Consider the following 23,079-nt stretch of genomic DNA (forward strand, 5'->3'; position numbering starts at 1 on the left):
AGTTTGTGGCCACTAGGTCATACTGTCTCCTGGACAATGAAAATCATTCTCACCTCTAATGGGGTAAAGTAGGCCTGCAATCCAGCAGGAGCCTTTTGTTCAGTACATAATGTGAAGCTTCTTAAACATTAATAATGGGTCATTCTTTTTGCTCTTGCATTTCCTTGCCAGTTGGTAACATCATCTGTTAATGGTGAACATTAAATGCTTATAAAACTATAAAGGGATCATTTCTTATCACTGATTTGTGTGACTCAAAGACATTGATGACAATCAAGGTATTTTATATACTTTATTGGTAATGAAAATATTCCTCAAAGACATGAATCTGCTTAAAACATTCTTAGCTCCATCAGAAAGGAAATGAAGGTCTTCACTTTCTTCCTACTTGTTCAATAGATTGAATATTTACCTCATGCCTAAGATAAATTATTTGTCAATAGAATTACTTTATTAAAGTTTAGGGTTTGACATGCTTCAAAGAGCACAGACCCAGAGGGGTAACAAAATTTGGGAGGAAGGGTGTGCTACTGCAGGACATCCAAGATAAGAAGAAAACAAAGCCAGCTCAGCACAGCTCAGCAATAATACAATAGTAAACACTTAAGGCCACCAGGCTGCCCAAGATAAGAAGCCAGCTCAGCACAAGTCAGCAATAGTGGAGTATTAAACACTGAATATATACTAGATAAGTGGAATATATCAAGATTAACAACATATAAATAGTGGTCATCATTTCTGCTTGGTGTCCTGACTTTGTGGATTTACCTAGCACTCATCTTTGCACAAGTATTTAAATAAACAAACACCTTAGCTCTGTGTGTGATTGCCTTACTGCAATCACACACACAGGGTGATGCATACTGATTTTTGGAAGAACATAGCCACTAAGAAGTTAATTATGTCACCAGAAATAGTAGCATTCTCTTAAACACCGCTTTATGTTCTTATGGAGTAGAAGAAATGAAACAGAAGACTAATGAATAGCCTCAAGAAGATTTTTAAGAAATAAAAGCATGTAGAATTGTAAAAAAGCTTGACAAATAATACTTCAGAAACCCTGACCTTGAATTATAAAATACAGTAGTATTACACTCAATGCATGTATTAAAATTAGAAGAACTCACAAAAAAGTGTAATCTGCATCTTGCACATCAGTTTTTCTGTTTGCATTGTTGCATTAGATTCAAGGCACAATTTTATAGGTTTGTTTTGTTTTTGTTTTTGTTTTTTTTAATTAAAAAAAGAATACAAAAAATACACTATTAATAAAGTGTGAAAAATAGGATTAAATCTGGTATACTTAAATGTCCATTATCAGGTATCTTCTGGGCATGGACCAGAAATTAGTATAACATTGTCCACTCCAATTTCTCCAGTTTTACCCTTCCCACGTTCTGATTCAAAAGTGACCTGTCATAAGAAAAGATATGTATTAAGGGTGAAAATGTAATTTATTCAACCATTTAGCAACTCCTAATTAGTTATAATGCTATAAATGAAGAATATTTTATTTCAACACAGGACTTAATTACTTGAATCTTTGCCATTTTTAAAGCTTTTGTGCATTATTTGAACTAGGTTAAATCCTCTGCACAGATTTACAATGCCACATGGATTACTTTAATAAGATTATTTACTTTTATTGTAAAAAAATGCAAATTGAGTGAAATCCTCTTATAATAATGTAGTTTTATCATAGCATGTGATGTTCATGCATTTCATTTATTCAAGATATTACAACTGCTCATTTTTGATCTATTTGGATCCTCAGGTTTTGTGTGCATCTCCTATATATATTTACACACTCTTGTATGTATTGAGTAGACTATGTACTATATATAAAGAGGAGGATTGTTTTTATGAATAGGATGTCTGGGTTTTTATTTTATATTCTGATTCCCATTTATTGAAGGGCTTTTCTACATCATCCCAGTTGTGCAAAGGACCTTAAAGAGGGCTTGCATTTCCTTTACGTTCACTGTATTCAATTACACAGCACTGAAATGTTCCATCACACAAATGCAGAGCAGGCCCCAGAATTTCGAGGAGAAACTGCCTGAAGTCCTGATTGAGGCAGTTTCTGGCATACATCAGTGCACAGTGTTCCTTGTTGGTACTCCCTGCTCCTATGGTGACGGCCCCCCTTTGGTTATACATGATGTCTTCTTTTGCTAGAATGGTCTGGTTTAGTGTGGTTTGAGAGCAACCTCTTCTATGAAATGAAAAATTTTCATTTTTCTAGGCATGTTATGTAGGCTTTGTTGTGTGAGGTATTAAGGGCAGATTTTGATTACTTGTGTTAATTTATGATGTGATGCAGTGTTTTTACAAAATGACAGAATTACTGGCATCAGTACTCTAACCAACTGGGGTGATTCAGTTCTGAAATTACAATCAGGTGATAACTTTTATGCCCCCTAAAATGTTGGCTCCTGTTTCCCATTTCAGATAAGCCTTTTGGTTGCTGATGCCTATAAAACAGTTAGTGGAACACTTGAGAATTATAAAATCAAACCAGCATGTTGGTTATGGTCATTGGCTTATAAACTGTGTTATACTTACACTGTTGGTTGTTTCAGCCCCCTGAAATATCTCTATTTTTCCAGTTCTCCACTTTTCATCTTTTCCTTTGTTCTCTTCCCAGACAGGAACAGTTTTTTTGTTTGCCAGGAACACTCGAAGTTTTCCCACTTTCTCACCAGCAAGTCGATAACTGAAAATCAGGCAGTAGCTGCTCTTTGGTTTGAGGTCAGTGAGGAGAAGTTTTAAACGCCCCATATCATTCTTGTGCCCCACAAAAGCTGGAACTGCCATGTAGTAGCCATCACCTTGTAAAAAGAAAATAATTTAAAAAAAAAATTATCTTTCATGCACTTGTGTTATTTATTGGGAATTTGAATACGTTTGCTAAGAAAATAAGGGGAAGCTGAAAGTAGTTTACTTGAATAATTTAAAATCGCATTGGAGAAAAGCAGCAGGAAGTGTACTTAGCAAGGAATAAACTTGTAGGGTTGGAAGTCAGATCAGTTTACAGAGGAGATGAGTTCATATTTCACTGGCAATTACAGTCATTCCTCCTTGCACTATCTTGTGAAGGCAAAACCATCTGTTTTTTAAATGCAAGTCTGAAACATGCTGCTGTGCCTCTGTGGTTAGATTATTTCAGTACTTGAGCTAGCTCAATATTCTCTCCACTGTCCTCTGCACTAATGACAAATTCATAAGTGAGCTGACAGCTTCTTTCCCAAGTCCTGGAAGACCAATGAAGTGACAGACACACACAAATCTTAAAGGAATAAAACATCTGGGGCCGTAAATGAAGTCACAATCAGCATGTGTAAGTACAGGGAGACAGGATAAGGCCAGGGTAAGGTTTTCCTGGAAGTGACAGCACAGAGAAGAGATTTAGGGAATTATGTGGAGCAGGAGAGGAAGGATTAGTGAAGAAAGACTAACATGGAAAGACTCTTAAAGAGGAAGAGAATGTGTGCATGGGAACTGGTGTAAGCAGCCTGCAGGATCTGTAGGATCCACTGGTCACTACTGCAGCAACTTCTGCAACATTTCTGTGTCACAGGGAAAGAGAGATGCTTTCAAACAAACTCATCCAGCCCCACCTTTTTAAGTGCAGCCACTCAGCAGTCCCACATTGCTCTCATGGAGCTGTTTCTCAGGTTTCAGCAGGCTCCCATTGGTACCTGTTCATGTATTGGTTGTTCTTCAATAGGCCCCTTGCCCTTGGCTTATTCTGAGTTTGTCTTGCAGAGTTTGAGATTTCTGAGCAGTTATCCCAGTGATATTTAAGCCATGTGGGTGACTACATTGCCACATCCATCTAAATGACAGATGTGTGATTAAATGTCCTACCAATCTTGGAGACGCAACAAGTTGTTAATAAGGTTTCCATTGCCTTGTAGTTTGCAATTTTGAACAGTTATGTTCTAATAATTTTTCTTACATTTTGATTTATTTGTGTTGAAATATATTGCTGATTACTATTTTCTATTGGACATCTCAAAGAAACAATATCCACTCCTAGCATCCTCTGCCTCTTTTCTTCTATTATAAAGATAACCCACTGACAGAAAAGAAAAGTCCTGGATTCTGTTTCCCCTCCCCCCCCCTTTTTTTTGGAAGGGATAATCCATCAAATCAAAGCCTATCTAGATGGCAGATATCTGAATACCTCTATCTCGATCAGCAGGATTCCAGTCAAAGTCATCATCAGCGTCTTGTTTCCAGTCACAAACCCCTCGACTGAAGCTGCAATCAACTGAAAAAAAAAAATTGGCAGAGATAATAGGAGCACTTAGGAGCATATCCTAAGTACTGTTAAATCATTTTGCTCTGTATTCATATAGTTCTTAATGTACAGATCATTCTAAAACTACAATCTGAATTCAGATAGTGTTGACCAAGATGCAACAGCAAAAAATCTAAATATTATGTAGTAATTATTTCTTTAGCTCAGTGTCTTTTTAGTCACACCTGCACATGAGTTTATATGCTGTGGCTTGTATTTATCAATGGCCTGCAAATCCCCAAGTATAGGTGGAGCTGTTAGAGTTGAACTCTAGCACCAGGAATTGTTTGAGATCTGCCAGCTTTAGAGTTCTCCATTCTCCATTTGTTACATTGCTGCAGTTGCAATCAGCTCAAGTTCCAGTTCAATCCTTTGAGAGAAACTGGCCTCCCATGAGAAGAATCCCTTACATCAGCACCTGGTAATCCAACTACATGGAGCTGGGAATAGCCCAGATCAGTTGACCTTTAGAGCACCCTGCAAAGAGTGTCAGCCAGAGCACACCACGGTCTTCATGACTGTGCAGACGAAAAGCATCACACACACAAAGAGACACTGTGCAATGCAAGCATGACAGATCAGATTAAGAGTAATACATCAGCCTCTGAATTTCCTCAGAAAGAAGCATTCTTCTTGTTATTTTAATGTATTTTATCATGAGACAGAGACATGCAGTACATGGCATTTAGAGAGCTTTGTTTTCTAAATCCATTGTTTCTGAGACTACTGCTTTCTAAATTGGAAAAAAAAAGTCAACCAGCACATCTATTTTGTTTGTTTAAGATTATTGTGTGCTATGCAACATGCTTTCATTTTATAGACAATACAAGCTACTTTATCTTTTCACGACTATGAAATTATTTAAGTGAAATTCAGTTGCAAGTCAAGTTCTAATGTGGGGAAAATTTCTATCATGGGTTATAAGCAGTAAAGGAATGCTTGGGAAAGGACACGCTGGAACTGGTAGCATAGTTAGGTCAGATACTGTCTCTAACATGTTCACAAAATCTTTGGTTTATGTTAAAGGCTTTTAAACTAGTTCTGACTCCGCTAACACAGGTTGTCACAAAAAGATACAATACACAGGAAAATAAATACTGTATGATAAAAGTAAGCCACCTTCTTGCTCTGGTCTCGACACTGGAATTTTCCTCTGTACCAGGTGAGGGCCAAAGGCAGCTGCTTCTTTTACCTTCGGAGCTAGGGAAAACAACTTGTCAAGTACTGAGTCATCACAGAAACAGAAAATGGAACTTTATTCCTTCATACAAGCTGACATAATTTATTTAAATAAATCAATATATGCATTTTCCACTCCACCACCAAACCTATATTCCTAACAGCAATTAGATACTCTGAATTTTAAAAATTTGCTTAAATTGCTGTTTTCCACAGCACTGAGCCTTCTAACCCATAAATGCTGGAGCTACAGCTCCATTCAATTACAGATTCACAAGGTCATAAAATGGTGATCTTTCCTCACAGGCCTGATCTGCTTTCTTGCTATAATGATCAAATGAAACTGAACTCTGCCAAACAGCAGAGACAACAACTTGGCAGCAGTTTGCCAACAGCAGCCTCAAAAAATGGATAATGTCAGAGACTTTGTAAAAGTTAGGGCATCAAAGGCCCACAGATCTGCATTCAGGGCAGTGATAGCTGGTGCTGACAGGAAGAGTCAGTAAAGCAGCACCAATGAATGTTAGGGGTGTTTTCTAAGACACTGGCCTGAAAGAGGTAGTTACTCAAGAAGCATTATTTCTCAGCTTCAGAGACCAAGGGAAATCCTTTCCTGTCTGGTGAGACAGAAGATTCTATATTTGTGTTTATGCTAAGTGATCTCTAGATTACTATAATTCTTTAAAAATTTTATGATTAAGTTTGTTTTGTATTATTTTAAGTAATGAATAGATGAGTGTACTCATTAAAAAAAAATCATAAATCTCAACTTCTTTATGCATACCGTGTTTAAGTAACTAATCACACATGAGATAAGGGAAGGATCTGCTTTCACTGGTATTCTATCATTTGCAAACATGTAAGCAGGTGATACCTGTGATATATTCATGATCACCTATGAAAAGAGGAGGAATTTAAAAGTGCCATTTTAGAGGAGTGAGGGAGAAGCCTTTGGATTACTGCTTACAGAATGTATTAGGAAAAAGCCTGAAACAACTCAAGTTCACTTTTCAGCCCCATCCCATGGGTAGTTGTGCTAAGAAAAGCTATGAAAATTACTTTTCCCTACTCAGCATTGCATCATATATGCATATGCCAAATATTTTAAAAGTCATCATTTTCACATGGATGCACATTTGTTCAGAGGGGAGGTTTTTTTTCCCATGAGTTTGACTGAGCTAGGGCTTTCCATTTAAATACTCCAACAGGCTCACACATACTCAGTTTTAAGAATATACTCAGAAGCGACTGCAATCCAAAGCCTCTTAGCACCATAAAGGCTATGCCATCCACTTAACCTTTCTTCTTCTTCAAAACTGTCAAAAATTGCTCTGTGTACACCAGTGACAACACACACTAACAAAGAGGCCCGGAGGCACTTCCAGAAGTGCTGAATTGGAGTAGATTCATGCAATCTTATGAGCTTTCTGATGAATTGCCAGGAGCGTGTCGTCTCTTGTTGTCCTTGCAGCTTCCCCCTAACCCAGTCCATTGCTTAGATCACCTGGATAATATTAATACTTAAGGCAAGGATTAATATACATCTTTCTCCAAATTCATTTTTGTTTACATATACACATTTAGGAATAGGCACATCCAGATTGGTGTTAAGTTTACTCTCAAGCCATAAACTTGGCCTTGTACTTGGTGAAAGAGGCTCAGGCTGTGAAAACCTTTGCCAAAATGAAGACAGCTATTAAAATATGATCAGTTCTGGAAAGAGTGGAGTGATTTAACAGAAGACAACAGCTGCCAGAATGATTTATTTGTTAAGTTATTGAATTACACTTGAATTCACTCGAGAGCGATACGTGCAGGTGTAGCCATGTGCTATGAAGGGAAGAACTGTTATGGACAGAAAAAGAGTCCAGTTTTCTTTCCAAATCTATTTTTGTTTTCAGTCAGGCATTAAAATCAGGTTTTGCACTCGCTGAAAGATATCAGCTGCATATTATGAGAAACTGCAAGCTTCAGTGTACAGAAAGGTTTCAAATAAACCTTACTGCTTGAAAAGTGCCTATATTTTAATCAGATCATCCTCATGCACAGCCAGGATCCAAAGTTTACTCCCTCATAAGTAATAGGCAGGAGTCATAATTAATCTTTTTAGCTCTTCTGCTACCAAGTGGTCTTGTAGAAAGGCAGGTCTCCTCTCATGGTCCCTAAGAATAGGCTCTCACCAACAAAAGCACACATATGTCCCATTCTAGGCACAGAGTCCCTCCTTCTTTCTGTACTGCAAATACCCTCTCATCAACTTATATGCAGCAACAGCTGATATGTAATCTCTACATACAAACCCCTTCATATCATGGTGCCACATGTTCTTAACCATTGCTGTCATCAAACCCATTAAAAACAACAAAACCCAGAAAAACAGTGTGGCCACTGTAAAAAAAATCAAGCAGAATAAAAGACGTAGTAAATTTAAGATGAGCTTCCTATGTATATGGTATACCACTAGGTTGGACTCACAGGAATATCCCATTTCTCTGCTACCACATCCTGCTCTGAAAGAATTACATTTGCCAGAAATCTGACATGTATAGCTATGAACTAAGCTGTGGTCTGAGCATTAATAACTCACAGAGTGATGTAATTACCAGAAAAGAATGAGACCAAACATCATGATTAACTGAGGGAATTCTGTTGTTCAGCATCAAGAGCTGTGAAGCCATAAGGGAAAAAGTCTACTTTTAGTATTGCCAAATACTAATCCCTCTTTATCATTCTTGATGCTACCAAAGGAAGTGTCTCTGTTTAATAAAATGGTTGGCTACATGATACTACAGGAGCTCTAAGCATGATTTGAATTTCATAAACTAATGAAGTACAGAATGTAGAATTTAGTTGCAGTTGACAATATCATTCTGAATTACCAATGACAGCCAAAAAGCAATAAAATGTTAGAAACTGTCAGAATTAAGGCTGTGCTAAATTATTTCAGTGGAACTTGAGCATCTCTGCAATCCTTGCCTATATTACCAAGTACTTTGGCCCAGCTCTCTGTGTCTTCTCCCATATGCAGAAAGGGCACTTCTCATGTAACAAAGAGCTTTCCAGTACTAGGTTTACTCTCATTTTTATTAAACTATTTGATAATAATGAATAAATAATTAATGATGAATATTCATATCAATAAATAATTAGTTTATCAATAAATAAATAAATAAATACTCTTATTTATTAAACTGCACCTTTCACAAGAGGACAGGTCCTTCCTTCACACTGGAAAAGGCAAGAAACCCATGGAAAACAGTAATTTGAAGTAATTTCAAACTGTATCATAAGATACAAAAATATAAGAAAAAAAATCTAAGTTTTCATTGATGACCTTAATTTTGACATTTCTTACATGTTGTGGGCTTCACTTTGCTGTCTTTATCTATTAACCCACACTTTGTATGGGTTTAAAAAAAAAAAATTGGTAAATAGCAATTCTCACAAAGGTCCAGTATTTTGGTAGTTGGGCCTATTTTAATAATTTCCATGTCCATATATTTCCCTTTTTTCCTACGATATTTTTCTATGGCTCCCTATGAGCCCTCCTCCTATTATGCAGTATAACTACTATGATAAAATAATACATCTATTTAAAGAGACTTTTCTATTTTTTCCTAATTAACTACTCTTCCTGGAAGACAAACAATACCAATATTAATAATACAAAAGGCAGATGCTATGTGAATACCTGAGGGGATTATATGGAGGAATTTAATGTTGTAGTAAAGGAATCTGCTGAATAGACATTAGCAATGAAAGGAAAAAATGTACAAATTTATGAGCTGTAAATTTGAGCTAATGATGTTCTCTGAAAGATCACTCAATATCATTAAAATTGAAAGTGTTTTTAGAGCCAAATGTTAAAGCAATTAAGTGCCTGAATCATGACTGAATTTTTATGATAACAAGGATCAAGTACAGCACATGGAAATTTAAAAGGAAGGAAAACACAGTTAAGCAATGTATCCTGAAATGAAAATGGCACAATGCTTTAAGTCCTTGAATCACAGCTGGTGTCAAACAAGAAAGCCACAGATAATACAGAGTTCACAAACTTAATGAAACTACATCCTGGGCATGCTGCTCTCTCTGCATGAAGCTGCACACCAATTTTCTGCCAGAATCCCCGAGAAAAATAAAATCACTCTAATAAATTCAGCATATTAATCTCTCAGCTCTATAAGGGGAAATTCTCGCCAGATGTGACTGGAACAAAGGCAGTATAGGCAAAAATACAGATAAACGACAGTGCTTTAATATTTTCAAGCAGTAATATCCATTCTTACTGCTGTCAGCTGTAGTGGTAATTATTGCAGAAACAAGCAGACTCTTCCTCTCTGCCTAGCCCAGGTATATAGTGTTCAAATCTCCTGGTTTGCTTGGGAAGGTCCTTGAAAAAGAATCTCACCAATCATCATGACAACAATATATTATTTGGATTTTCCTAGGGACAGAGAATTTTCCCTGTGTGCCCTCACTCAAATAGAAGTCTGGAAAATGAGTGCATTCCAATGAGTGTAGCACAGAGTACTCAGCTGGAAGGCAGCATAATCCCCCCTTCACAATTGCATCAGGTCCCATAGCCTAGTACAGGAGACTGAGTTCTCCTTGCATCACCAGGCAGAGAGAGCAGAGCCCTTTGTCCTTCAACCAAAACCCAGGGTGACCCCACCCTAGGCAATCCTTCCTGACCTGTCCAAGCAGGCCGAAAAAGACACTTGTTGTGATGTCTGAACTCCATCCATCCCTCCATCCATCCCTCCATCCATCCCTCCATCCATCCATCCCTCCATCCATCCATCCATCCATCCATCCATCCATCCATCCATCCATCCATCCATCCACCCACCCATCCGTCCATCCATCCAGTATGTCCTCATTTGTCTTGTAATGGGAAGTGCAAAACTTGCCTTTTACTGCAAAGCATCTTCCTAAGCAGTCATCCCAAATCCATAATGTCCTTTTCCATCTGCTTTTGTTGGACTTTATATTGTTCCTGTCAGTCTACCTCCACAGCCAGATCCCTTTAATAGCAGTGCTGCCCTTCAATTAATGGGTCATTCTCCCCATTTTGGTATTGTCAGCAAACTTGAAACATGCCATTAGCACTCACTGTTAATATTTGCAGGAAGGGAGGCGATAGGTGAGCAAAGTCCTGATTTTGTTCTGTTTATCAGCTCGCTAGCATAATTAGTCTATATCCTTAACTTAAACTGAAACAGGCCAATTACCACTGAAAACAAAAAAGAAGGCAATTTTAGGAGAATGTCTTTGGCAAGGAAGCTTGTATTCTCCACTGTATTAAGTGAATAATTACTTTTTTCCTTGGCTGTCTTACAGAATTACAATATTACAGACCATTTTTTCCAGAGGACTTTAAAATTATACTTCCTTTAAAAAATATACACTTATCTCTCCTTCCAGGTTAAATAGCAATAACTTGAATGTTAATTTCATTTTTCTCATTTTATTATTATACTTTTAATTGCTGTGGGATAGTATTTATTAGTTTTCTATACTTTGGAAAGAGAAAATTTAATGAATGAAATATTTACAGTGTGTTTTTCATTGTAATTATTTTTGCCACTACCTTGAAGAATGTTTGACTGAGACAACTGTACTAAAAACCAGTTATAATAATAGAGCCACTTAGGTTTGAAGGAACCTTAAAGATCATCTAGTTCCAATATGCTGTACAATTTCTTGCTGTGTTTTTCAAAGTCTTCAAATGTATTTTCAAAAGCTTTAACTAGAACCCATCCATCCTATGATTCTGTGATTCATTTTCTACAAGTGAATTCTGATAAAGTGTCTGTAATGTTTTGTGATGATTTTTTAGTGTTTAGACATATTTGCATTGAAGCCAGACATTTAAAAAAAACAAACAAACTTACAAAAGACATCCCCTCTAAGGCTTCGCTCATCAATTAGATTTTCAAAATCTTCCTTCTCCTTTTCATCTGACTCTTCAGCCTCCTCTTCTTCAGCAGCTGCAGTTTCTTTCTCTTCCTCACTGTAGCTCCCACCAAGATCAATAACACCTTCATAGTCCAGCAACTGCAGGTGGGTCTTAGAAGGTGGAGTCACAGCTGCTTCTGGGATTGCATTCTTGATTGTTTTATGCTTTTTCACACTGCTTTTTTGTGCAAGAAGTTTCTTAATTGTGTCCTTAGCTGTTCCAGGGCTTCTTGCAATTTCCTTCACTGACTTTTCAGGGATAACTAGAACCAAGAAGAAAATAGAAAATATTCATTGAAATATTCATCATCATCCAACAATGACAATGTTTTTAAATGGGACTGTGGTGTCCTTTAAAGGTCCAGAGGGCCTCAGAATTAAGTTCTCTACTACAAGATGTGAGTTCAGTTCTGCACAGAACTGAACACACATGCACATGTTCAGCTCTGTGCTACTGACACCTCTGAGTGAAAAGACCAAAGCAGCCCTCAGCAATGATCTATTTGGACTCCTGTGTAGTATAGGAGTAACACAGGCCATAGAGCTCCTTACTTGAATTATTTTTACACTGGAGCTCGGGCAAAAAACCCCAACAATCCTTCTTCAATTTTTGGACTAAAATTGTCCATGGAGATGGGATCCCCTCCACAACAACTGCAGCCTAATAATAATGAGCATTTCTCTTGGCTGTCCTTTGTGAACTTCTCTGGTCTAATTTTCCTTCCATGGCAGGCTGAAAGTTACTGAAATGCAGGACATTTTGAGAAGACATACATCAAGCTCCTCCATCATAATTCTTTTAGCTCTTATTTAATTGTAAGGGGTAAAACCAAAATGCAGAGAAGAATACAAAAATGCCAAATTGTTACCATGTTGCAATCCCAAGATGGACTAGAACATAAATGTAACATGTGCTGAGAAGTTACCATTTTATGACTCCTCTTGGACGTGAAATACTGTATCTTATAGTTTTGGTTAAAGTGGTGTTATTTTCATTATTCTGGAATTATCCTTTTGGATACTACTATCAAATGGTGTGCACAACTATGTCATAAACGACTGAGAGTTTGAGTCTCTAATGTGAAGTACCTAGAAAACAATGAAAGCTGAGCAGTTCCAGTATGCTATAAAAAAGCTTTCATTAAGAGAAACTATATTCATCAGTGGATCAGAATAGTGTTTCCCATCTTTGATTCTCAATCAGTATTGATGCTGCAGTGCCTACGGTCTTTTAGGATTAAAAATTATGGTGGAAGACAGCTATTTTTATTTCCCCCTGCTTCTGCTGTCTAATGATTACATTATCATAGGAATATATTCCTATTTTGCTCCTCACTATGTATTTATGAAAATTTTATAGTAATACTTTGAGACAGATGGACTGGACTTGGAACCTTGGGTAGTATTATTTTCTCTGTGCCTTTTTTCATGGAGACAGAGCAGAAGAAAAAACACCAGTAAATAAAATAGAAATGCAGTCTAGTAGGAAAATAGGAAAGTTCCCTGAATTTATATTCACTTCTGGAAAATACAATCCTATCGCTGTGAATTTGTCACATTACATTTATGGCAAGTGCAGCTACATGCAATTTAGTATGTCAGGAAAGAATCAGACTCTTGATGAGCTCACTGTAGCATTTAGGTGTTTTTGAGATTGCTGTTGGAGTAAACAGATGCCAATAAAATGAAAGTCAAACTTGAGGATTTGTTCTTCCTTCTTTTGGATAAAACTTATAGCCTTGCTTATCAAATACTTGCAAATAAGCTCTCTACTAATACTCCACTAAGTATCCTCTGGAGGCTGATGTCATGAAGGATGTAAGATTCCCTAGGTCTAAACTCAGAATTCAGCCATAAAAATTAACAGGAAAGCTTAATTCCAAACAAATTTCCTCTTGACTGTCAGGAACAAGAAACTTTTAACAGAGAGGCTATGGGGATTTTCAAGGCTACAGGACTGACTGCTCAGCAAACCTGAACATCTGCTTTTAGTTTCTGCTTTGAAGTTTTCCTCACGAAATGGAAAATTCTTACAGTTCAACATAATAACCTCTGTGGTGTCAGAAAACCAATCTCCTTGTGTGTGCAAAATTTAGCAGAGTGGAAAATCGACTGACAGGAGTGACAAAAATAGGGGGATGAAAAGGTATATATTCCCATGTGCTTGCAGACTCCAATTTGCTGCTGCACTATGAAAATCTCCGTGCTTGTGGAGACAGAGACTCAAGACACTAAGCATATTTTAGGACACAGCACTAGTCTCCTTCCAGCTTGCATTCATTTTTAGAGTAGCCAGAGGTGTGGATTTAAGGCTTTTTATATCTAGCCATAAATTGCAGGAGGACTAATGCAGTGTAAGGATGCACCACCTTAAACTCAGTCTGTTCATCTGAATCCATGGCCTGTGGACTTGCCTGAATAAGCAGCTCACCTCTCTGGTGCTCTGGGGTGCTACACCTGAGGCAGTGATTTTTCAGGACCCTTTGCCTCAAAATATGTAGATAAATGCAGTCATGGTCACAAACATTTGTGCTCTTACCTGTCCGTGACTGCAGAGAATTTTGAAAAAAGTGCACAGAAACGTATTTTTTTTTTATTTTTGAGCATTCCACCTCAGTTCAGCTCTTTCTCACCTGCCTTTGATCTGGAAGCATGCAGTTTCTGTTTATTGCCCTAATATGAAAATATCTCAGTTTTCAAAGGTATTTTCTTTCTTTGAATTAGAGAGAATTAAGGCAAGAAGTAGAAAAAACAAAGGCAAACAGTGGCCGAGGGCTAAAAGCAAAACTCTTCTGCCATCAGAAAAACTCACAGAAATTATACAAAATTATAAACCTGCAGAAATAGATTGGTGTAGGATGTCTAATGACCAAGTTGTGAAAGCTGAGTTGAAAAAAATACACAAAGAGTATGTGCCAACACATTGACTGTGTGCTGCATTGTGTAAAGGGAAGTGCTCAGGGGATGATACAGGAGAGGGACAGACAAGGGTCTGTTTTCCTTCCACACACCCTGTGACTGCAGCTGCTGCTGGCCCTGACCATCCAGGGGATGCAGCAGGAGACAGCTTGCTCTGCACTCCAGCAGGCACCCCACTGCTTCCACCCCAACACCTCACAGAGCATTTAAAAACCTGCTGAAAGACAAGCCTGGGAGATTGCCTTACAAATCCTTTCGTAGCTCCCTTTATAGCTTCTTTATGATAGAGTTGAAGAAGTGTAGACAACAATGTACCACGTGTAGGTGGAGTCTGTAGATGCGAGTAAAGATTTGATCAGCGTGACACACTCCCAGAAATCATTCTTAAAGTTATCAACCTCTTTTAGATATTCTTAAGCCAGTCTGAAAGCTTTCACAGATAGGTTAAAAGACAGATTCTGGGCTATTATTTTCTTCTAAGCCATGGAACATTATCTACCGATATGTGATGCTACCCTATTTAATTTCTAAAATTTTTACTGTCTTATTTAGGGAAGGATACTTTGAGAAATCAGAGCAAGTTTGTTACACTGGACTGTGCTTAATACATGATTATACCAGCCAGCAAGGCATCTGGTAGGAAATGTGTGGTGACAAAAGCCTAAGTGTTACTCACTGAAGAGTGACAGCAGTATTTGACTCCATACTGAATTAACTTTTAAGAATATGACCACTGATATGACAATCATAGAAGCTTTGAAACTTTATTATGTCAAACTAACCTTTCTCAGGATTGGCAATTAAATAAGAAAGCAAAGTTATATACAGGGTCTGAGGGTTACCCTATCAGCAAAAAATGAATGAGTAATACAAGAGGCAGAGAGAGAGCCAACATGAATTTTTATTGACACTTAGATACCCAGCAAAGCATAATGAAGAAGAGTAACCTCTGCCTGTAGCTGGGCAATAACAGGAGTATGATTGTTTAGCTCCTTAGAGTGATATCTGTAGACTTAAAGATAATAATCCTTTTTCCTGTTATTTTGTAGGACCAAAAAAAGTGAATCAAAAATAGGTTTCTTTTTTTCCCCCAGGAATCTTAATTGCTTATGGAACCTTGTGAGACTCTATTCTTAAATAAAACTTGAATACACATAAAAGCAGGTTGCAGGGGAAATCTGGGTTTTCAAGGCACAATAGGAAATCAGGAAACACATGAACCTGAGAACAGCAACAGATTGCAGCAAGATAGGGGCCAGATGTGGAAAAGACTAGGACCCTTTTAGGGATTGTTCAAATTGATCCATCCCTATGGATTCTCAAATGTGTGTGCTACAGACAGTTCAGAAATGGTCTCCAATGTTTCATAGATATAGGAGTGTTAAATGGCAAAAGGGTGCCTTAATAATCACAGATCATATCCATACCAACAGCAGTGTTTGCAGCCTGACGTTTCAGCAGCTTTCGCCAAATCAGTGTATTTACATACAAAGTGAATGAAAGAATTTCCATCACCTTCTTTGCAAAGGTGAATTATATATTATGTCACTTATTAAGTTATTTGGTAGCATGAGATGTAGCCACAGAAATTTCATTATAAGCAATGTGCTTAATTGGTCTCCTTTAATAATCCAAAAATTAAGTTGTATATTAAAACAGTTTTCATTTTTTGAAAAAAGCAAATACTGCTTCCATGGCAGCCAGTTTTTTTTTAATACTAGAGACAATTGCTGTTAAGAACTAATGCTTCCCTGTGAAAACAGGATTCCATCTCTGTGGGAATAATTATGTGGAGTACTGGAGACTTATTTAAGAAGGTTTTTGTTCAGCTGCAGCACAAGCCCTGCTGGGAACTGGAATGGGCCACAGGAATTGTAGCCATTGTCAGCAAAATAAGTGTGAAGCCACAGCCTTCAGCTCCTAAATGCCCAAGATGGTGTCCTCATCCCATTAAACCCCACAGCAAATTTTCTTTTGGCTGCAGTAAAGGCAAAGCTTTTCTACAATTGCCATATGACATGGAGAACCCTTAGTTTCACTGTTGGCTGGTACATCCAATTGTTTGTGTCACCGTTTGAAAAAAAACATTTTCCTCAGTAGCAAGACATGTCCTGCCCCCATGAGTTACACTGGTCAGATGTTCTTGAGGAGTGCAGTAAAAGTCAACTAGTGAAAATCTCAGAGCTAAAAGAATCTCCTCCACTTCTCTTTAAAAGAAAAGACATATGTGGGAGAATTACCACCAGAGAAACCAGTCTGTCACCGACATATTTTATGAAAAATCCTTTTGCTAGGATTTTTTCTCCTTAGAAGCTGAGAAGCCTCAGAAACTAAATGTAAACAATGATTATCTGCTGCTGTGGAATGCAACAGGTGCATCTGTGATTGGTCTCATGTGGTTGTTTTTAATTAATGGCCAATCACAGTCCAGCTATCTCGGACTCTCTGGTCAGTCACAAGATTATATTACCATTCCATTCCTTTCCTATTCCTTGCTAGCCTTCTGAGTAAATCCTTTCTTCTGTTCTTTTAGTATAGTTTTAATATATCATTTTCTTTTAATATAATATACACTATAAAATAATAAATCAGCCTTCTGAAACATGGAGTCAAGATGCTCGTCTCTTCCCTCATCCTGGTACCCCTGTGAACACCACCACACCAGTCTCTGTTTAGCATCTCTACTTTTTAGGGCTCAGCTACCACTGACTCTATTTTAATTTTCCTCTATTGTTGTTTACCACTTTCTAGCTGGACCCTCAACTTTTGACCTGCCTGTGGCCCTGATTGCTCTCATTACTGTATGTTATTCTTCTATCCTCTCTTGTAATAAATCTCTTTTCCATTTAGTGTGTTCTATTCACTTTATGGATCCTTCCTCTGCTAAACAACAAATGGATTTCAATAATTGGAAATATGACAGGAGGAAGTAGGCAGAGGGCAAATTATGTAAGAAAAACACCTGTGAGAAGATAGGAATCATCTGAATTCAGAACTCATTTTTTACAGGGCTAGACCTCAAAAAAAGTCTCCATAAGTGAAAAAAAAATCTTATTTATATTTAAGCAATAGTTCTTGTTGAATTGTTTTTGCTTGATGAAAAAATATTTTATACATAGAATTAGTCAAAAAGAACATTTCCCTGGAATTTGTACGTTCTCATTAAAAGAAAAGGCAAATAAATGAAAAAAAAAAACAAAACCAACAGATTCTTTTTCTCAGACATGTGTTTGTTTAACATTTCACCTGTGGTACATTTTGTTTTAATAAAGCCATACCAAGATGTGTCATGTCAGTTTGCTTTGGTATCTAATCAAATGCATCCTTCCATTTCAGTGAGCTGCAATGACATATCACAAGACGTGGTCTAGCAAGGATCCTGGCTCATAAATTGAATTTGAGTAGAAGAATGCTCTAAACAGCTCTGCTGTGGCAATACATGTCCATATCAAACCATTCAGTAACAGTCAGATTTTTGTGTATTTTTGCATATTTTTGCATGTCAAAAGTAAACATTTCTATAATGAAAGTTGAAACTTAATAAAATGGTGCTCTCCTGTGCAGGGCCAGGAGTTGGACTCGTGGGTCCCTTGCAATTCAAAATATTCTGTGAAAATATTAATTTATCAATGTGTATTGTAAGTTTCAATTGCTACCATAATGGGAGTAGGAACAAGAACAAGAGAGGGACTCAGAGAATATCTGTGACCATGAAGTATAATCATAAGACATAGCTGATCAAGCATTACTTGAAAAGATTTATATATTATGTAGACTTCATCTGCCACAGACAAAAACTTTTTAAATGTTTGAGCAGAGCTCTAGTGTCCTCTTGAGGAAATCATCTCTAATGATGTTTCAGGAGAAACATCTGCCAGGATTAATAAAGGTATAAATTAAAATGTTAATTTTAAATATAAAGACAAGGACAGTCTTTCTTTCTTTCTTTCTTTCTTTCTTTCTTTCTTTCTTTCTTTCTTTCTTTCTTTCTTTCTTTCTTTCTTTCTTTCTTTCTTTCTTTCTTTCTTTCTTCTTGAAGGGTCATATTCATTTAAAGTGGGAAATGACATCTTTATAGGACGTCTTCCATATTTGATAGACAAACAAAGTGAAAACAATTTAACAGAGAAGTCATAGCTTTTCTCCCTTTTCTCATTTTTGTTAAGTTAGCCTTCTGGGAGAGACTGCACATCCCTCCAAGGAGCTAACCTTGGGAATTCATTGAGAAATCACAGTAGATTTTTTTGAACTATTTTCTCTGTTTCTTCAAGATAAATTCATGTCTCTGTTCTACTTGCAGTTCCTAGAGATGAGACTTGAAGGCTTACAGGCAAAATTAATTTAGACAAGGATACTTGTGTTGACTATGCTATGAGTCATGCAGTTAATAGAGTATTTTGAGGAGAAGTCTTGCTTTGCTGATACTGCAGCACTGTTCAGCATGACTTTTCAAGGCTGATCATTCAGCCTTGCAATGATCAATTATTGGAGAAAAACAAGCCAGCACTCTTCCTGCCATCCAGTGGTACTCACCAGCACAATCAAATCCACTTCCTCGGTAGCCCTGCTTACATTTGCACTGGAAGGATCCTGGGGTGTTGAGGCACTCTGCATGGAGGTTGCACCTGTGTGTATTTGTCACACACTCATTTACATCTGGGGGAAGAAATGAAAACTGTGTTGAAACCCAAGGCTCCTGACAGCCTGTTTGTGCCTCCCATCTCATCCAGGGACTGTAAGCACTAATGTTAGACCAAGCCAGTGCAGAGACCACCAGAGGCAGAAGGATCCTCACTAAGGGAGAATGCTTGGTGTCAGCTCCAAACGCACAGATGCTGGTGTAGCATCCATGGAAAACATCCATCCCAGTAAAGACAAAGTGAATGCAGTGATTTCCTGACTGAGGACAGGATTCAAGCTACAGGTTGCACACACCCTTCTATTAACAAAATGCACAAAGCACCAAGAGAATGGGTGACAACCGTTAAAAAAGAGCTCACCAAAACATTATCATTCTTCCATTCACTGTAGAAAGAATGCAATGGAAAGTAACCCTGAAAGTGCCAAGATGTCAACATCTTTAAGCTACCTCTCACATTCCAGCACATATACCATGCTGCATGAAAAAAAGTTATAATAAGGAAAATTCAGTAGAAAATACTACATTCAACTCACAGCAAAATGAGTATTTGGCACCAAGAGTATTTGGTTTTGCTCCGTTACAAAGATGTTTCTGATTTATCCCACATGAGGGAGCCATGTTGGTGCACAAATGTTTGTACCACTCACATTTTATCCAGATTGCATCATTTTTAGCAGCTGACAGGCCCTCTCATAATGTAAGTCAGCAAACAAACCAGTAGCAGGAAGACTGACTCAAAAGTCTGATGTGTCTGAAAGTGAGATTTAGGTTTGCAAATAAAATCCTCACTACTGAGACCGTTCCAATTTTTCTCCTGTCCACACATATTGTATGAGAAAAGAAACTATTTTTACCACTTGAGGTCTCTCAGGGTTTGCAGACATGAAATGCAAGCCTAAGTCTCCAAACCTGACTTATGATCTTCCTCCCACTCCTCACTTCCAATATCAATAAAATATAAACAAATCCCATTAATTGTCTTTTTTATGCACGTGTATTAGTCCTAACCCTTCCAAGCCCTTGTGTAGTCAACAGCTTGAACAATACTCCTGCAGAACCTGCTGCAGTAACTTATATTTTGCTGATCTTCCAGCATTCAGTCAATAGATTGAAACAGAAGTTAAGGGTGTTTTGACATTTGTTTTAGCACCTGAGCATGCCAAGATATCTTTTTGCCTGTATTTATTTTTGTTAGGGAGAAAATTGGTCATGCAACAGAAACCTGAAAAGTAATTGAAACCTACTATTGTCACTCTTTTTTTTCCTCAAGTTCTGTTCAAACCATCCAAATAACTGTTTTTACAGTCATGAAGACACTTCACATTCCTCAATAATGACATGAAAAAAAGGAAAAAAAATATAGTGGGACTGTTTATTCATCACAGCTTGAACCCAAGACAACAAAAAACAGTTCTTTAATTAAATCTTTATCAGAAGTAGATTTTTTTAGTCAACAGTTGCCAACTTAGAACAAGCTCTTGAATACCTTGACTTGGCACAATGAGGCAATTTAAATTGCAAGTGCCAATGATTTGGTTTTCATAAGGCTACAGGAAAAAAAAAAAACCAGAGAAAAATTCAAAGTCCCATCAAGAATATTCTTAGCATGACACCTTTTACCTATTTCTGAGGCAGCATCCCCAGGACAGGACAATGTGCTGGGGGCAACCACAGGGAAGATGTGCTCTGTGGGAATCAGAAGAATGAAGAAGGGACATGCATGGCCAGCTCCTACCTGCACAGCTGTAGCGGCCACTGGTGTATTTCAGTTCATATCCCAGCTGGCACTTGCAGTAGAAACTTCCAAATGTGTTGATGCATCTGCGGTTGTAGGAGCAGACAGCTTTGCCAGTGGAGCATTCATCAATGTCTACAGCAGGAGAAGGGATGCTGGTCAGATCCATGAGAAGGTAAAATGGGAAAAAACTCACTGGGATTTGCATGAGAATGATTTGTTCTTGGCTGTCACAAATAAACTTAATAAATAAATCTTATAATTTCACATTTGGTGGTGGCTTTCGCATGTGTTCTTATGGGTGAAGCAGTAAAATGTGAACTAACTTTATGGAAGAACACAGTACCGAGTATTATAAGCAATGCTTTCTTCATCACAGGAAACTCACAGGTAATGTTGAGGCTTCTGGAGAAAAATTGAGAAGTTTGTATTGTGGGTCACCACAATAAAAGAAAGCCCCATCCAAACAAAATGCCCTAATCCTATAATACATTATGTCAGCAAGGCAGCTCCCTGCAGGTAAAGCACAGTAATAAATGGCCTCACACCAACAGGGAGAAACCAAATCTGTTGATGACTCTAAATCATGTCAAAACATTGAATTATTTACTTGGGATGAGAGTTACCCAAAGAATTACATGGCCAGTAGTTCAAGAAAAATTATTAAAAAAAAAAATTAAAATTTTACATTACACTGAGAGTAACAAGAAGCATTATTTAAGCCAGCAAGGAGGGTTAACTACTTCCTAGCCTTTCCCCAGAAATCTTATGGCTTCAGGGATCCTGCAGAAAAGAAGCTGAGTGAGCTCTCTAACCATACCAATGCATGTCCTTCCATTTGGTCCCAGCTGAAGGCCACCTGATGGACAGAGACACTGCACCTGGCCTTTGACTTCTTCACATCCATATTGGCAATTCACCATGTCACATGTCCTAGAACCTGAAAACAGTATTTAATATAACAAGAAGAGCAAAATTCTAGGCAGGAATCATACAATTTTAAGTTAGATATGGATAAACACAGAAATTAATCAGAACAACAAAAATCCATTTATTATAAAGAAAGCTGTTTATAAATTAACATATAAAAAATTTAGGACTCCATTAGATATTTTCTACAAACAAAACTCTGTCACCAATAAACTAGAAGCTTCCCCAGGTCTGAAAAATCAGGTTGTCTAAAAAAGCAGAATGCTTTCCATTTCATGCTGGCTTAAAGACAAAGAAGGTAGGTAGAAATACCTATTTTCATAAGTTTAGATAAGCCTTAGGTCATAGGGCAAATGTTTGCAAGAACAGTTTTCACCAACTGTCGAAAGCATATTAACACAGATAAAATAAATCAGTGGTGGAGCACAGAAAGGTAAAGCAAGGAATAATGGCATGAAATGCAGCACAATAGAAATTTATCTGTATTGGTTCTTTGCTTGAATACGTTCAGTCATCCTTATTCAACAGATGAACTGGCAGGACTATACACTGAGATCATACTAGCTGTTCTTCATCTGAAGCAACACTATCAAAGACTTTTACTTCTATCAGGACCAAAACCCCTCTGAAGACCAAAATATAAGTATGACCTAGTTTACTTCACCCAGGAGCTACCAAACAGGAAGCCTCTTTCAGTTGTGACAGTACCAGAGAGCAGGGGCAAAGACCCTATCCTGAACAAGCTAAATCAATTCATCCCAGGAAGAAAATCTGCTGGGATTAGATGTGATTAGATGATCTTGGTGTGCCTGTTCCATCAGCTCTGTTACTTACTTGCACACGTGCCATCTGGCATCAGCATGTACCCGTTGAGACAATAGCACTTGTAGCTGCCGTGGGTGTTCATACATCTGTGCTCACAGGGACGTGGCTTCAGTCCACATTCATTCAGATCTGCAGAAGTCATTGGAACTGAGTGAGTGCTGGGCTTTCATATATATATATATTCATGCATAGAGGTGGATAATATTGGCTAATGCGTGGAGTTCCCCAGAGTAAAATGATCTGGATGGAAAATAAGCCAGCCCCTTGCAAGATGAGAGTTGAGCAGACCATCTGGCTGAAAGACTGCTAGTAAAACCAACATACACAGACCTCTACACTTGAAAAATTAATGCAAACTCTGGCCACATCTGGCAGCTTGTTAGGAAGAAGTGGAGGGGCGGGGAGAATCGTAGCTAATCTTTTTCTGGGAGTTTTTTTAATGGATTTTTTCTGGTTCTAGCCCTCCAGTTGACCTCTGTATTAGAAAAGCAAAAACGCAAGACTAAGAATAGCAAAACAGTTTGAGGTAAAGTGAAATAAAGATTTTTACTTTAATTTTTCTGAGCTACACACTAGCCCCAA

At 37.7% G+C, this 23,079-nt stretch overlaps 1 protein-coding gene across 1 annotated transcript in view; it reads right to left on the bottom strand.

Annotated features, from left to right (window-relative positions):
• Positions 1–1,268: 1,268 nt before the first annotated feature.
• The window catches only part of EGFL6 (EGF like domain multiple 6), a gene marked incomplete at its 5' end in the record, with an annotated part of 29,468 nt that continues 7,657 nt past the window's right edge, over positions 1,269–23,079 (bottom strand). Inside the window, 9 exons of the mRNA XM_084227030.1 lie at positions 1,269–1,413; positions 2,566–2,831; positions 4,190–4,276; positions 5,426–5,506; positions 11,383–11,709; positions 18,899–19,021; positions 20,743–20,877; positions 21,563–21,682; positions 22,507–22,626. Of these exons, the coding sequence (XP_084083156.1) occupies positions 1,318–1,413; positions 2,566–2,831; positions 4,190–4,276; positions 5,426–5,506; positions 11,383–11,709; positions 18,899–19,021; positions 20,743–20,877; positions 21,563–21,682; positions 22,507–22,626 (1,355 nt within the window). The 3' untranslated portion in view covers positions 1,269–1,317. The remainder of the gene's footprint in view (positions 1,414–2,565; positions 2,832–4,189; positions 4,277–5,425; positions 5,507–11,382; positions 11,710–18,898; positions 19,022–20,742; positions 20,878–21,562; positions 21,683–22,506; positions 22,627–23,079) is intronic.

The sequence above is a fragment of the Fringilla coelebs genome (genome assembly GCF_963513975.1).
Source record: "Fringilla coelebs genome assembly, chromosome: 2".
Lineage (NCBI taxonomy): Eukaryota > Metazoa > Chordata > Aves > Passeriformes > Fringillidae > Fringilla > Fringilla coelebs.